Source organism: Rousettus aegyptiacus, unplaced genomic scaffold (genome assembly GCF_014176215.1).
Source record: "Rousettus aegyptiacus isolate mRouAeg1 unplaced genomic scaffold, mRouAeg1.p scaffold_m13_p_13, whole genome shotgun sequence".
NCBI lineage: Eukaryota > Metazoa > Chordata > Mammalia > Chiroptera > Pteropodidae > Rousettus > Rousettus aegyptiacus.
Window position 1 is genome coordinate 57203479 of NW_023416288.1, and position 17223 is coordinate 57220701.

Here is a 17223-nt window from a genome sequence, read left to right on the forward strand (position 1 = left end):
TTTGATAGGACTGCTCCTCTGTCAGTGACCAGTCGCTCCTGCCATAGGTGATGCTCGAGAGAAAAAGAAAGAAAAGAGACCTAGAGAGAGGCATTTGAAAGATGTCCTGGGAACCAGGTTCCCTTCTCTAAAGAAAGGTTTCAACATACAGAGTTTTAATATTAATGTCTTAGATAATAACACAGCTTGCTTATATTATGAGCATCTTTCAATTTAACTTGCAAATAAGGGGGAGTTCTGGCCTGGGGCTCAGAAAACAATGCGGCTTTCATAGCTGGCATTATTGATATTCCACACTGATACTTTGACAACGTAAGGCAGAAATGGAGTAATTTCCACATTTTCCCCCCCTTTAATCAGGTTTTCCTTCCAGCCAAGCAACACATTATGAGTCAGTGCACAGACTGAGAGCTTTTTCATGAGATCCCGAATTTTGCTCTAAAGAGCAGCTGTGCTGGGCGTGGTAGCTGCAGGGAGCAATAAGGCCCCTTGGGACACCAGGGCTTTCTCTGCTTCTTTCTTTGTTCTAAAACATCATTTTGAACTTCTGTCGTGATCAGATCTGTATATGCCTTCAAAGGTTGTGGAGGATGGAAGCAAGAGGGACTTACTGATCAAACATAACAAAGCTTATGTGTCCACAGGGAGCTTATAATCTGGGAGAGACACACATTGCTGATGAAATTCCCAGCTACCTGGACCGATACCATGACAAGTCCCAAGACTAAGTATCCACGGAAGAAGGCTGGTCAGATGGGGATGAGGCAAACACAGGAGGCTTCCCGGAAGCCCTCCACATATATGTGTACCTCTCTTCTCTTTCTCTCCTTCCCCTCAACGTCTGCTGTGTGTGACATTTTGTATACATTTTCTTTTTTACTCTGTTCTCAAGATTCTACATTATAGTGGCTTCTCAGGAAGGTGTCATATAACTGATGATGGACGTTGACTCCAGTGCAGTGAGCCTGACAACCTATCGGTTCAGAAACACAGAATGAGACTTAGTTGCTGACTCTCCTATACTGAGTTTTTAATTAGATCTGAAAATATGTGTCAAAAGTATTCTGAAAGCAAAAGCGTTGTTTTTTTTTTTTTTTTTTTTTTTCCATTTAGGAAATTGCAGCACGGTGCTGCAGACTTTGCCAGATAGGCATTATGTAAAATACTTGAAAAAAGAAAGTCATACGTAAAACACATTGCATTTATCAAGCTGTACCCTAAAGATCTGTGTACTTTACAGTATGTAAGTTTCACTCTTTTCAAAGAAAGAAAAAACGTAAAAGCAAATGGTAGATAAGAGTGATGTAGCCGAAACAGCACTTTGATTCCCACGTTACGATAAATACTAGAGAACTCATGCATTTTTCCAATGTGAAAACCTTAAAGAATTTCCAAGCACTTATTATGATGTAAACATGCTCGTAGTTTGGCTGCCTGTCAAACAGAATACTCTTCTTACTGACGCTGAACAAACTTCCGTCCATGTTCACCAAACTATCTCTTCCCTTCTTCAAAACACATCCTAAACACCATTTACTCTAGATAAACTTCATGATGAAGAGGGAAAAGGGCCTAAAAATGATTTAACTAGTGCCCTGTACTTGTCTCTATGTCTGTGGCACCTCTTGGTTATTTTTCCACACAAAAAGAAAAGGGTGCTGGACAATTATAAATGAAACACAATTGGAATAAACCATTCTTCTGACTTTTAAAAATAAAATTCCATTTGAGTAAGCTCTGTAGGCTTTTTTTTTTTTTTTTTGTACCAGGAATCGGACAGAACTCCAGTATTGACAATGAATGTAATTTGGTAAATGGTGCTGTCTGAAGGGGGCGCTCTGACCAAACAGAGCTAAAGTGGGGTGGACCTTCTAACGAAAGAAAATGGAAGCAATCCCCAGAGAGCTGCTGAACGTCGTGTATGATTAGGCAGCTGTATTTGAATCGATGTCTGTGTCTTACTGTCTTGAGAAGTTGGAAATATGTATAGTCGGCTTTTTTTATTTTGTTTTATTTTTTTTTCCTAAAGTCGGCAGGCTGCTGGTTTAATAACTCTAAATTAGTTAATTCATTGCTTTGAATTAAACATGTGAATCAAATTTGCAGAGGGATTGAGGCTTGTTATGACTCTGATGGAACATTCTGGAATGAAAGCTGTTGTTCTAGAGAAGCTGAGCAATTCCAAACAATGCAACCTTTAAGGATCCGTTTCAATGGTGCACGTGCCTTCCGTTGGAAGCTGAAACAGAGCACAATGCGATGTGAAGTTTTGGTTAGTAGATCAAGGGCAGTTTTGAAGGGAGGAACAAAAATCAGTTGATGCTCAGAGAAGAGCTAAAGAGAGGAAGTTAAGAGTAGACTAGAATAGTTAATAATAACTGGGATCAGAAGCTGTGATGAGATTAGGAAGCGTATGTATCAGGAAAATTCCTTTTCTGGGTACAAAGAAAATACAAATTTAGATAACACATTTCTAAGAGGTAAGTAGAGAGAAGGACACTTAGGTGTACTTAGAAATCTATATTTATTTTAAGCACGTCTCAACTTAAAGTTGCATGGCTTATGGAGAGAAAGGAAAAGTTAATACATGCATATGAGAGGTAGAGGTAAGCATATTGCGTTTTATAGACATGATATTCTGGGTTACCACTTCTTAAAACAAATGCACCCATAAGTATAAGCTCAACAGACACTACCATTCCTAGAATGTAGGGATAGAGAACCAAGACTCAAATCCTCCTCCGTAAGGCTAACTCTTGGGTCCTTTGACTTTGCAATGACAGAAATGACACAGGCCTCATATGCTTATGATTCATACCAGATTCAATGAGGCTATAAAAATAAAATAGTAATGAAGTGTAGAGAGTAACGGGCAGCAACTATTTTTATTATTTCCAATCGAAAGACAAAATGATTGTTTCCTCAGCGTCTGATTGCAGCCTATTTCTAGACTGAGCAAAATGACCAGTGTTATCCCACTAAAACTTGTAAAATGAGAGCATAGAGAAGATTAAAGTCTTTACTAAATGATCTAATGGCAATTGAGATGAGGGGCCATAAAAAGCTGCATCAATCAGCAAAGATTTTTGTATGTAAAGCACTAATTTAGAGTTAAAATAAAGCAAATTGGTTGGAGAGAAAGAAGCGCTTTGTGTGGTAAATCAGGACAGTCAGTTTTCCTACCTGCCTGAAATAAAACCGTTTTCTTGGTGATAACGGTGGAGGGAATCACGACATAATTTAATATATAGAATATATGCCATCGCGTGCTACCCCAACCCTCTCTTCCTCCGCTCCACACCATTAGTTCAAATCTATTTAAATATTTAAATACCCCAACTCCTCCTCACCTTCAGACTCTCCAAACATTTTGAAAACTCAAATCTCTCATTCAGACTGAGCTAGAATTATAAACCCACATCTTTCCCTTTACCCAGGAGGGAGATTACATGTTGAATGAGCCCAGTGTGAAAGCTATGACAAAAATGACACTTCCCTCCCTGAATTATACCTCGTTGGCTAGTAAATATCCCCAGGTCCATCATGTCATCTAAGGAAAAGTAGCTAAACTTTGAGCAGTTCACACTGTAGAGGTATTTAATACAATGTCTATGCTTAAATAATGCATGAGAAGGGAAGATCTCCAAATAGGTAGACCATGAACAGATTGGGATCTGTGCACTAATCTGCAAGGCAGGATGTTTTATGTCTCCTTCCAGCACAGTGGCTCCATCAGCAAAGCAGTTTTAGTTTGTGTTATCTGCTGGGACAGGAACGTACAGAGCTGGATAGTTAACAGAACTTGTTAGAGTCAGGTTCTATAAAAAGTTCACTTATCTACAAAACAATGAAAAAATGAAAAGCAATAAGAAGCTAAAGAATTTGCTTTGGACTCCTTTACCTAACCATTGCGTGTGCAAGTACAAGGCAAGCATGTTAGCTAGGAAAGAAGGGATGCTTGCTAATCCACTGAAGAAGAAAAGAGAGAATGAAAGTCTCTGCTCTTAAAAGATTAAGAGTCTAAGGGAAATTTCTCAGGAAGTATCGCTTCCTCTTGAGGGAGAGAGCCACCAAGGCCACCAGGCTTTGATACCCTTCTAGGAGACCAGCTGCAGAAGTGCTGGCCTCCTTGCTCCCTGTGGGTGGTCTAGCTTCTCCTTCTATAACTTTTGTATACAAATAACTATCATGGGTCTCTGGATGCAGTAGATAAAGCTCTGGAGTTAAATCTGAGACTAAAATCTATCTCTGCTAGGTTTTTGTTGCATGAACTTAAATCAGTTGACCCACTTTCTACACCTAAAAAAAATATGGAAAATAAAATTTGCTGTTCAGAATTGTTTTATTTTTTTTTAATATATACAATACACCAGGCTCCTAGCAAGTGCTCATTAAGAAGTCACTATTATTAACTCCATTATCATTTAACACATGGTTTTAACCAAAAAGTAGAGCATAAAAATGAAAGAAAGAAAGAAAGAAAGAAAGAAAGAAAGAAAGAAAGAAAGAAAGGAAAAAAGAAAGAAAGAAAGAAAGAAAGAAAGAAAGAAAGAAAGAAAGAAAGAAAGAAAGAAAGAAAGAAAGAAAAGGGAATGACGGATCCACTCTGTATTTCTCCCAAGAAAGCAAGAAAGTAATTTGAAGCAATTTTTATTTTTGTGTGAGTATGTTCTAGGCCACTTTTATCATTTGCTTCCATTCATTTTAAGGGTCCAGGAAACTCTATGATCATTCTATGGACTCCTGCTGAGATGGTAAGAGTCTTCAATCTAAACTTTAAAACACTTTCACCTAAAAATCGGTAACTAGTTCTCTTCCCAACCAAAAGGCCAGAAGGTTACAGACAAGTAAACTTCCATTTAAAATTCCTGCTGTTCATTCAAGAAAGATCATTTAGAGGTTGTATACTTATATTTTAGCTGAAAGAAGATCAGTTTATTTTTGAACTTTTTGATGGACAATGAAAGATTTCTGCCCTACATAAATTTAGAACAAATAATGAAACTAGGAGATTTATTGTTAACAAATATAAAATCAGCAAAAATTCCATTCAATGTCAAACTCTGAGTGCTTAAAGCAATGTGGCACATGGTCTATGAATATGCATAAAATTAATCTGTGATTTACTTTTACCATATCACTCTAAGTGCTGTTTTCAAAGAAACAACTATTTTTAAAATTTCATCTTAGCAGTTCTGCTAGCTGAAAGTAAATACCTTATAATGACAACAACAACAAAAATAGAGTATTCATTATGCCAAGTTCTAGTTTTCTTGACTGAGTTGTTTTAAGCCCTTTCTTGCTTCCTCATGCTTATTTCTCTTGGCTTCGCCAATCATTTTATCTAAATCCTTATCTTCTACATGTTTATTCACCCTCTCCCTCATCCTCCCTATATTCAGTAACTGTAGCATGTAGGAGATGGCATGAGTTTTTTGAGGAACTGCTACTAGAGGCCAATTTCTTAATCTCTAATGTCATGTTACTCTTCTGCCATCATTGGCTTAATGAAATAAGAAACTTAAAGTTTATGATAGTGACTACGAAACATTTATCTAGAAATTCTGTTCCACGGACAGTAGGCGTAGCCTCATCCTCTTAGAATCCAGGGGTCATGACCTGGGTAGAGCCGACCTCTAACAGAGAGATGAAGCCCTGGGACCCACTGTGTTGACAGTCCTTTGAGGATCGGCTGGCTAACCGCAGACCACGGAGAAGACCCTCTACAGTGCGATGGCTCACTTCTCATCCTCCGCCTGGGTGGGAGGTCTATGCCTCTCCAGTCTGTCTTCACTGTGGGTCATGTGTGGTGACTGGGGTGGGAACACTTAACCAAAGTGTTCCAAGGAAAGGCTCTTTCGTGGGCTGCCCCTCAGTCTCTGTTCCTGATGATAAAACGTCCTCCGCTCCATGTCCGGGTCTGCGTTTAGGAACGTAACTTGTGTGCAGCCTGCCTCTGGCTCTTCCCTTGTTTGGTGGCTTCCAAAACCCACTGCAAAGCTAAAAGTGACAGCTTGATTTGCTCTGCACCATGTTTTTTTTTTTGGTACTATTATTAAAATAACAAATGACTTTGTGTACAAAACAGTAAGTCAGAGTGGTGCAGCCCTGTCTAAGGGGGAGGAGAAAGCAGCTAGACAAAAGAAATACCAAAAATAGTCACGGTGGGGGCAGGGATGGTGTAGCGGGGTGGGGTGGTTTTCATTCTGTGTGGCGCAATGCCCAGTGTAGCCTCGAATTTCCCAACTGCGTTTTAAAATAGAGATTGGAAGCCACTTGAATAAAGTTTAATTTCTGTTTAGATATAATGCCAAGTTTTCTAACCAAGTTTTAAACACTCAACCTATAGCCAGTGCCTTTATTCTTAGTTTAAATGGTAAACATTCCTTCTCAAACAAAAACAAACTTTTGAATGGCTACTTTAAGAGACTCAATGGATTTACAGAAGCTAAACAATATTTTCACACATCGAGGTTAAATGAATTCTAAAATTACAACTTACTTCCAATAAGACAAAAATAAAATGAAAATTTTCTAATATAAAAGCCAGGGTTGGTGTGAGTCACAGAATAACAGGGTGGACAGACAGTCTCCTATTTTGTAACTTGAGGGTAAAACAAGGTAGGAAAAAAAAAGATGATTTGAAGGAAAAGCAGATTAGGAAAGGCCTTTAAAAATTTTTGGCTTGGTATTTTCTTCCTTTCCTTTCTTTTACCTTCCCTTTCCTTCTTCATGAGGCTGACTTAAGTTGAAGGGAGAAAACCCTGGCGAGTGGTCTAAATATTTAAGAGCGGTAAGTATCATTGGTGATGCAGGAGCTTCGGGAAGCAGAGGAGAGTGGTACGTGCAGGGCGTGGGGTGAGCACGGAATGGCCCCCGAGTTTAATCTTGCGCACGGAAGGGAAGGGGTTCAGGATGTGAAAAGATTCAAGGAGTTTTGGAGATATCAAGGAACAGGGGGTTCAGAGAGCCTGTCTACTGAGTAGGAAGAGGGTAGGTAGAGCAGGACTTAAGGATAATGGCGACTGGGAACTCCATGGCAGAGACGGCCACTTAAAGTCAGAAACGATGGTGAACTATCAGTATCATCAACCAAACTGCCCTCAAGAGTCACCTCACAGACCAGGACCTTGACCTGGATTTCAAACGCAAACCCTTGCCACCTGAATCGTTGTGTCTCTCTGGATTCAGCCCTGGCGTGAGCTGATGTTCCAGAAGGTCTGATGCCCTCTCTCTGACAGCTCCAAACGCCAGTCTGAGTACAGAGCTCACTACGGATTTTTAGTAAGTTTCTAAATTCTCCAAGAATAAGTTTTCTCATTGCTTGTACAGTGACAACACCCGGCCAGCAGATCCATTTCGAGGATTAAATGAGGTAAAACTCACAAAGGGATTTACACCAGGCCTTCCAGTCCAGGCTCCTCGGCATTCATTCACACAGTTAAGAAACAGTTGTCTCTGGCCATGGCGGGAATAGAATTTGGAAAGAGAATTACCCACCAGTTTGTAAAATTATTAACGGCACGATAGCTCTGTTTGAACTGTCGTTTGACTACTTCCTGTTATTTAGAAAGTACTATCTTGAATTTCTTAGGCTCACGGGAATTACACAGATGTCCTCTATTTATCCCGAACAATAACCACGTTCAGGAAGTCACGACCTCTTACGTTCACATAATCACCATTTCTTACTGGGCTCTGTACAAGTTTTTAATAAACAGGTTTGCTAATAATCGTCCCCTGTTCACTAATGTTAACCAGAAATGAACCCTAAGCTGCCAGACCATGGCGGTGTACATGTCGAAAAGGGAGCATGTGCTCCGACTTCTGTTTGCGTATCCCATTATGCAGAATGAACAGCGTCAGATTACAAACATCCGGAGCAAAAGCGTGGCATATATGACTTCTGTTTAACTGCTAACGCGTTTCGAAGGATGAGAAATAGTAAGTGGCGTTATTAACGATGACTCAAATACTTTCCATTTCCACATTATGGGATGGAAAACAAATAAATAGAAAGAAGGGGATTATGACTAGAAAATAATGTTCATGAGTCAATGACTAAATTAAATAAACCTAGTATATGAAATAAGCCTCAGCCCCAAATCATCAAGTTATCTAAGCGAAGGTTTCCCTCTAATCGTAGGGCTTGATACTGCCCAACATCAGCAGCCGAATGACTGAGTCTAAGGAGGCTTCCTTCCGGCCCTTATTGTCATGCCAACCACCGATTTTGCTCTCCTGGAGCTAGCTGGTCCTATTGTCTTCTCTTGAGCCACTGTGTGCGGTTTTCACTTTTTAATTTAGGGACTTGGGGGCACAATCCGGGAGGCGTTTTGAATCTGATGTTTCATCCCCCAAACATAAAGTTTAATGATGTAAAATGGTGTCCTCCCCAGGAACTGCAGAGGACTGGCCAGACGTGAAACCACTCCACCCACTCCATTTCTCAGGATCTGTTTGTCTTGAGACAGCGGCGTTGGTCTGAACTCGTGCAAAGAGCGGGGTCTGTGACGTTAAATTATCTGCATTCTCATCCAGGAGATCGCATTTAACCTCTCTGAGTTTGCTTTTTGTCCTCTGTGGCAGTGAGGACGTGTGACTCTAATGTCTCGGCTATAAAAGCATTCCAGGATTCTAATTTTACTAGATTCCATGTGATGCTGATTGGGAGGTCGGAGATGGCCTCGCTGACTTCTGCCTCACATTTGAATTTTCCCAACTGCTCCCTCTCTCTTGAATTCATACTGTTTGGGCTTTGCTGGTCTTACTGAAGAGGCCTCTGCTTTGTGTCAGCTGGTTTTCTTTGTCACCACCACCATGCCTCCCACCCTCAATATCCTGGTACGTCTCGGCCTCCCTCTGTGACCCTTCATCCATGAAAGCTTGAAAATTAGATTTGAATTGCTATCTGCATCTTCATTTCACTTGCAATATTGAAAATGTACAGACATGAACTAATTCTCCCAATCTAGCTCCATATTTACCTACCAACTCATTAAAAAGTGACTTCAGCACTAAAGCGAGAGATCATATATTAGAGAAGGAAAGAAAGCAATTTACTTGGCAAGTTCATTCGAGTATTCTCTCCAATGTCAGAGCAAAGGTGTCCTTGGGATAAGGCTGTTTTCTTGCCCAGTCCGGTTGTTCTGGCTGTCTGATTCTACAATTAACTGACATCTCTGTGCTGGTGACTTCATGCTGGACTTATTTAGAGGGCAGACTAGAAATAGTCGTCCAGTGACTTACATGCTGGTTGTATAGCACTGCTTTAATCGCTGCCTAAGGATTCCTGTAAGGAGAGAGGAAAATGAAAGGAAGGTTCTGGAGAGGGTATGTCTGAGATATGCAACAACTTGCAAAGGGTAAGGAAGGGTATTTTGATGATTTCTATCGAAAGCTCAGAATCTAAACAAAATTCCCAAATCAGACAAGAATAAATCGGCTTTTGTATTATGTTTTGTGTTATAGAGCAGAACTCAATGCCAGAGATTTCTGTGTGAAATCTCAATTCAGCATGGTGTGTTTTTCTTTTTTATTTAAAAATGAGATTTATTTACGGCATATTTTCACCGTGTTTACAAAGTTCACTCTGCTTTGGTCATTAAAAAAGTAAAATTTATCATGAATTTTCTTTCCAATTAGAACAATTAGAAAAGGAAATCAAAAGGAAAAAGATTTTGAATCATTCACATCTGACCCATGAGAGCTACTATCCTCCTTACTTGACCATTCGCCAGATAGATACTTTCCTTCCAGTTAACACCAGGGGATAAAATAGTGAACAGTATCAACTCGTTTCCTGCTGTCGAAGACCCTACAGTATAGATGTAGGCACCCATGAGCTTTCACTGGCGTTGAAATTTTGTCATACATCTTCCTACGTGCTTATATGAACATGCAATAAATACACTCACCTACCTACACATACAAACCTTAAAAGTTTAGATCGCACGGCATATCGGGTATACATGGATTCACCTGACAGGGTACTGAAAGGGGGAGAGAAACGAGCTGAGTGTACGTGAACTCGTGCATGGCAGGCCGGCCTTGGAGAGGCGGACAGGAGGGGGTGGCAGCCACTCCGCCGCTCGGCTCCAGCTGATGTGGGCATGTGGACACAGAGCTGTCAGATACTCAGAATTGTAAAGATACACTGGCGTTTTTATGTGTATCCTCCCAATTTTAAAACCTTGGCTACATTAGTAAATACTGACAAGTGAGCAAAACACATTCGTGCATGGACAGATTCGGCCTGTAGGCCCCCCGTTATGACCTTTGGCATTTACTGCCTATAACGTTTTCAAATAAAGATAAACATGGACATTTTTCTATGGCACTAGATAATCTTCTAATGCATCATTTTAATAAGTTCCTTATACTTAGTTTTGTGGCCATACTATAATTTAAACAAACAATCCTCTGTGACACAGGTCGCTTCCAATTTTTCACTCAAACAATAGTGTAATGAATGTCCTTGTATATAATTTAAAAAAAAAGATCTCTGATTGTTTTCTTACAATAAATTTCTAAAAGAATTGAGTCATTGACCAAAATAATACATTTGCTGTTTTTGGTAGTAAAATCTCACCAGCAATGGATGATTATGTTATTTTCCTATAGCTGTTAATAAAAATAAGAATTATTTCAAAAAAACCATTGTAAATCAGATAAAATATTCCATTGAAGTTTTAGCTTTATTGATTTATGAAGTTTTGTATTTTTTATGTTATTGACAATTGATGTTTTTTATTAGCCCTTTTAACAAGGGAATTTTGAACATATGTTATCTCTATTAATGTTTAACTTTATGGTATTATTCAAAAATTCAGACTCTCTCTACTCCAAATAAGTAAATATTTAAGATAATCTCCTTTAATTATTTCACATATTTCATACTTAAAACTGTAATTTGTATAAACTATATTTTAGAATAACATAAGGAGAGATTTAATTTTTTTCCCAAATAGTTTAAGAAAAATCACCCCAACAACATTTACTGAGTAACTTACACTTTCTCCACAAATTTGAAAGCTATTTCTATCATCTACAAAATACTTTCATAAACTTAGGTATATTTTTGGGCTTTCCATTCTGTTTCATGGTTTTATCTGTTTTATCCTTGTACCAATAACATTATTTTTCCTATCGTAATTTTATAATATATTTAGAGGCTCTAATTATAAACCTCATCTTATTAGTATACTGCTTTTCATTATCTATATTACATTTTCATGATTTTTTAAATATAAACTTTAGAATATTTGTGAACTTCTTTATCCTTATGGAACTTTTACTGGACTGTTATAAATTAACAGGAAAAATTAACAACTGTCTATTATGAAATCTTCCTATACAGAAATATTTTCCACTCATTTGTATTTTCTTTTTTGTCCCTCTATGATGTCTTGTAGGTTTCTTCGTATATACCCAACATAAAATTACTATGGACTTGTGATTGCATGTGTATTTGTGTGTATATATATTTATATATACATACAAATTTATATGTATTTTTATGTATATACATACTTGTATATATATTTATATTCATGTATATATTTATATATTGTGTATATACATGCACGTGTGTGTGTGTGTATAGTATATAGTATATAGAAATACAATCTTGCTAAGATTGACCTTACTTATTTCTAGTTTCACAATGAATAGAATCTTTGGTACTATATTTCTAACTATGATCTATGATATGTACTTAATCCATAGACTAGAGGGGATATGTTAATAAAATAAAATTATTAATGTGTATTTGGCCTTCTCTACATACTGTATATAGGACATATTAGTATGCAAAAGCTATTATTTAACATCTGGCCAATTTCCATGTATAAATAGCTGATATAGTAACTAAAAATTATGCTTTTTATTTGCTAAAGTTCATATTATTCCACAGCCTTCTCACCTTTGAATGAGATTATTGCAATAATTTGATGGTCATTCTCTTGCCTCTAGATTTATCTTGTATGGAATTGAAATTTTGCAAAATAATGAACACAGCATGTAAATCTGCACGGCACCTCTTCCCAATTAAAACAACTATCTCACTCTATAAACTACTTGAGCTTGTATAAAATCTAGTTCCAGTCAGAAGTTAAACTATCACATAATTAATGATACTAATCAATTAAAAATATTCATATCTAAAATATTAAATATATTTCTTTAATCATATAAAGCTTGAAAAACAACCTAATAATTATGACAATTATTTGTGTAGAGACGATCGAGTTAAGCGTGTCCCTGTTGGAAAGGGGCAGAAGACACTTGGTGAATACTGTATAGACAAATAAATACCCCTGTATTAAATAAGGAATTGCTGTGGCTTATGCAGAATGACCCAGCCAGGTTGAAATAGTATTTTTAAGCCCAAGATACAACATTGTTTGGTGAAAATGCACGAACAACTTGAAAATAACTTTGGCATATAAAATAAACACTGAATATCAGCACAGGCACAAAACACATTCCCGACCCTTCTGAATCGCCATTGATGCCGGAGCTCTGACATTTCTGACTATAGAAATGACAGGTTGATTTTTGTTTTAGAATGTCCCCTCCTCCTCCCGAAGGTCTGTCACTTTGTGATGGGGAGGTCGGGGCAGGGATGGCGCCTGGCAGCAGGTACACTCAGGGAGGCAGCGAGGGCATTTGGAACAGCAGGGTCCCGATTCCACCTTTCATTACTGAGCCTTCTGCATCACATGGCCCTGTACCAGCCACACAGAAGCAAGCCGCCTTTAAACAAAACAGCAGAAACATGGCGACACTGTTTTTTTTTTTTTTTTTTTAGCACTGTGTACATGTGCTAATTGAATGAATTTTTCACTTTTCAGTTGGTGGGTGTAATTTCTATGTGGACTGATTTTGTGAGTGCTTTCTTCTTTTGGAAGAAAAAATCAGATATGGAAAGCTGGAAACTGTATTTTCCCCCATTATACTTATTGCCCTCTGCTTTGGGTTATATTTCCTTGACCATAGAACTTTGCAATATGAATTCCATGCCTAACATATATGAAAGTTTCCCTTTACTGATAAAATAGGGTCAAATCCTTGCACTACCCCATTCCCGCGTTCTTCTTAGAGTAGGCTTATTCAGGTGACAAGCAGAAAGCCACTGGGCTGCTTTCCTGTGGACTGTTATCTCTGGCCCTTCTCCATATGCCTGGCAAGGGGCTGTGGCTTCGTCTTCAAGAGAGTCTGCGCACATTCATGGCTTTATACTACTCTCCACCCTCTGCAAGGAGCTAGTGCTGAGAAGACCTAACATTTTTTGAATAGGCTGTCATGGGGGCTATTATTGTTATTCTCCCTTTTAGAGATAAGAAAACTAAGGCCCCTGGAGGTGAGTTTTCTAGTGTCAGCTAGTGGTGGTGCCCAGATCTGAAACCAAGGGAGTCTAGTAACAAAGCTTATGTTCCTGATCATGTAAAACTTCTCACTTGTCCAAGCGTCTTCTCTCTCTCTCTCTCTCTCTTTCTGTACAGTTATAATTCACTTCTATAAATAAAAACACTCACATTGAACTGGGTTCACTCGAAGCTCATTGATACCTGTCATAATGATGCTGATTAATTTTATGCCAACTTGATTTGGCCACAGTACCCAGTTATTTAATCAAATATGAATCTAAATGTTGCTCTAAAGGTGCTTTGTGATATGGGTAACATCTATAACTAGTTGAAATTTAGTAAAGGAGATTTCTCTCAATAATGCAGGTGGGCCTTACCCAATCAGTTAAAGCCATAAGAGCAAAATTTGAGGTGTCCTGGAGAAGAAGAAATTCAAAACTGCTGTATTAACTCCTATCTGAGTGCCGAGCCTGTTGGCCTGCTCTACAGATTTCGGATTTGCCAAGGCCCACAAATGCATGAGCCAATTCTTTAAAATTAATCTCTTCAGAAGGAGAGATAGATGATAGATACATAGGTAGATAGATAGATAGACAGACAGACAGACAGACAGACAGATAGATAGATGACAGATAGAGGTAGATAGATATGCATAGTGTCAGTCCTTGTTATGTGTGGTAGTTAGGTTCCACAAGTCCACACGAACACTAAGTTAGTAAATACTGAACCACTTGCTCCTACTTGAAATACAGTGTTAGGTGCCTGCAAGCCTCTGGTCACAACTTTTTTTGTCAATGAATCAACATATAACTTTGTTTTATGTATGTGTGTGTTTCTGTTTAAAGACATCTCATTTAACATATTGCTGATTCATTAACATTAAACTCGTGGCACTGTAGCTCATGTAAAATGATAAATGTGTTAAATGAGATAATAATATAGAATATGTAGCAGAAACACCAACAGACGGGGAGCACTCAAAAATGTTCACTGTCAGTACACAAACTGGTACATTTAAATTCCATTTTCTACAGATGATCACATTATATAGTCTGTCACATTACTTATTTCCTTGCCTTCCCTTCCTTCTACTTTTCTTCCCTGACCTTTATTTCCCTTCCTTCAATCTCCTTTCCTTTTCAATAAGAAACCACTTTGACTGATGACAACTGAATTATTTTGGGATATATCTGTGTATCAGAGAAACTTTCCTGGAATATACATTGTGTGTGTGTGTGTGTGTGTATGTATTTATAATTTTGCGGAGATGAGATATCTATGTATTTATTCTTGTAAGTATGATTTACATATACAATATACCTTCTCATTCTAGAAGGAAAAAATAGTAATACAATGCTAACTCTGTACCTTTGATTCTTCCCTACCTATTTGCCTGTAAAAAAGTGTAATAAAATAAAAACGTGCAAACCCTTGAGATCAATAAAAAGTGTTATACATAGTCCCTGAAAGACAGAGGACTTAATTAAAGCCTGAACGTGTTTAAGAGAATATTTAAGTGGCCCCAGAGAGGGCAATTTGGTTATGACTAAAATAGAGGGATGCAAATTTAAGAGGCTGATCTCCTGAAAACAGTCACTCAAGCGCTAATTGATGTGTCCTTGCTTAGGTACAGTTTATTCCTTTCCCCTATCTCAGTCCACTGGTAACCGTGAAGTTCATTGGCAAATGTACTCACTTGAGAGCCTTATAGAGTTTGTAGTTGCAATGCTGGACCATGGTAGGTAAACTCTGGGTGAGCAATAAATGATGTTAAGTTAACCATCTTCTGACCTCTAATTCTGAAAGGAAAGGGGGAATCTCTGCTTTTGGATTATGAAAATGTAGGGTATGATGAGTAGATCACAAGTGCGGCCCCCCCCCAGAAGTGAAACAGAAGCAGAAGCCTAGTGATGATGGGACTGAGTTGATGTCTGAAGCAAAGAGGGCCCCTCTGAATGGCTGTCTGCTGCAAAAGAATGAAGTCCTGAATGTAGGCGACTGCTGCTCTAATGCAGCCCCCTGACGCTACTCTAGAAAGGGGGCTGTGAACTTGGACTTCAGGGAAAGGAGGAAAGGATGAAGGAGGAGAAAAAAAAAAGAGAGAAACAAAAACCAAAAATCAAAACAGCACAAATGCCTGTAGACAGTAAGAAATTATGTCAGGCACACTGAAGGGACACTCAAGAAGAAGAGCAAATCGTTTTTGTTTTGTTTGTTCTGGTTCTACTAGTTTGTTTTGGTTTTATGTAACATAAGGGCGTGAGATATTTGCATAAAAGTACAGGTAGAACTTAAGTTAACAAGTGACTGAATGAATGAATGTCCTAATCAACAAACCGAGTCTAATACAGGATGGGTACATTTCATGTATAACCAGAGTGATTTTGAACAACTATAGAACCTATACTCACCCTACAAGTGGAAAGGGTTCCCGTGGATGAGGGAGACCCACGTAAGGTATTTGTCACTGTGTAAGTTCTCCTCAGTGAACCTGCTCAAGAACAGACTTGCCGCCGGGACTGAGGGAAGCATTATTTGACATTTTCGGAGCAGGATGTCTTCAGACATTCAGACCGAAATTTTTAACAACCCAAACAGTGTCAAAATTATGATCGGGCAAATTACGGAAGGGCAAAAATAGCCGATCCTAACTGGCCAAACATGTAACAATGGGCGAACCAAAGACATTCAAAGAAAGGAGGCCTGAGTTTGCCAGACAGTTGAATGGTTTACAATGAACTGAACTAACGTGGCATAAGGACCTTGTGCAACGGGTAAATATGCCCTGCTTTCCTGTGTTTATGCTGAAGGGAGAGCTTGTACTGAAAATCTATTGATAACACGTTCGAGACTATGTGCACATTGCTTAGACTTTTTAGGAACTAGGAAAGTATCCATATAAATAGTTTAGTATTAGAGGGAAAAAATAGAGCACCTACAAAAATGTAAAGAGTTGGATATTTAATACTTTAAAAAAAACCCTGCCAAAATAAGGAAGTGCTTTGGTACTTACACAGACATAGGTTCGACTTAAAAAATAGTTATGGGGTGGGTTCAGGCCTGATCAGAAGAAGATCTTCTCCATTTCCATCATCACCGAAACATGAGTTGCAAATCAGCTGATTGTATTTCTGTTGATTTCTAGAATGGCCGCGGGGTGGGCCAGTTGATGTAGTTATTGAAGATCCGTCCATTTATATCAAAGAGAAGCAATAAGAGGTGTCATCAATCCTCAAGATGCCCCTCCCTCCTAACCCTTTGCTATCTAATGGCTATGTGATATGCATGTTATGGAACCCTATGGAACAGCAATGGAAAAGCCCCTAGATCTTGTTTGCCTTGCTCACTGGTTAAAAAGTTCCTCAATGCGAAAGCTGGTCTTTGGCAAATGAATATGGGAAACGTTGATGTAGCCACTGGTGTCATCACGCACAGGTCTGCAGAGAAACCGCGTTCCAGGTAACTCGGCAAACCCACCGCAGCCCCGGCCCTCTCTGGCGGGATGCCACATGGGGAACCAGAGGAAACGCTCACATTATAGTATGTCCTAGACATGAGAAATAGCACAGGGTACGCTGGAGCTACCTCTGAGATGCTGATCCAGTCCTTCCTTAGAAACGTTCTCAGAAAACTGAAATGTAATCCTGTCTCAGGTCAGCACAGAATTCATTGGTTTCATCAATGTCATGATGTCAGGTACTGTAGATGTTAGAGCCAGCTTTCAAACTGAATTCTAGCAATCTTAAAATCCTAGTGGCTGGTCAAAAATAACATGGTTGAAATGCACACGTTATGACATCTGCAGACTTCTTCTCAATGCCGTGTGGTGAAAATATAGAAAGAGGTTCCAACA

General features: G+C 38.7%; 1 protein-coding gene across 1 annotated transcript in view; it reads right to left on the bottom strand.

Moving 5' to 3' along the window:
• CHRM2 (cholinergic receptor muscarinic 2) overlaps positions 1 to 17223 on the bottom strand; it is a 506666-nt gene that overhangs the window by 10579 nt on the left and 478864 nt on the right. Inside the window, exon 1 of the mRNA XM_016122881.2 lies at positions 9064 to 10887. Coding sequence (XP_015978367.1) covers positions 9064 to 9076 — 13 coding nt within the window. The 5' untranslated portion in view covers positions 9077 to 10887. Of the gene's footprint in view, positions 1 to 9063 lie in introns of the transcript that reaches the window.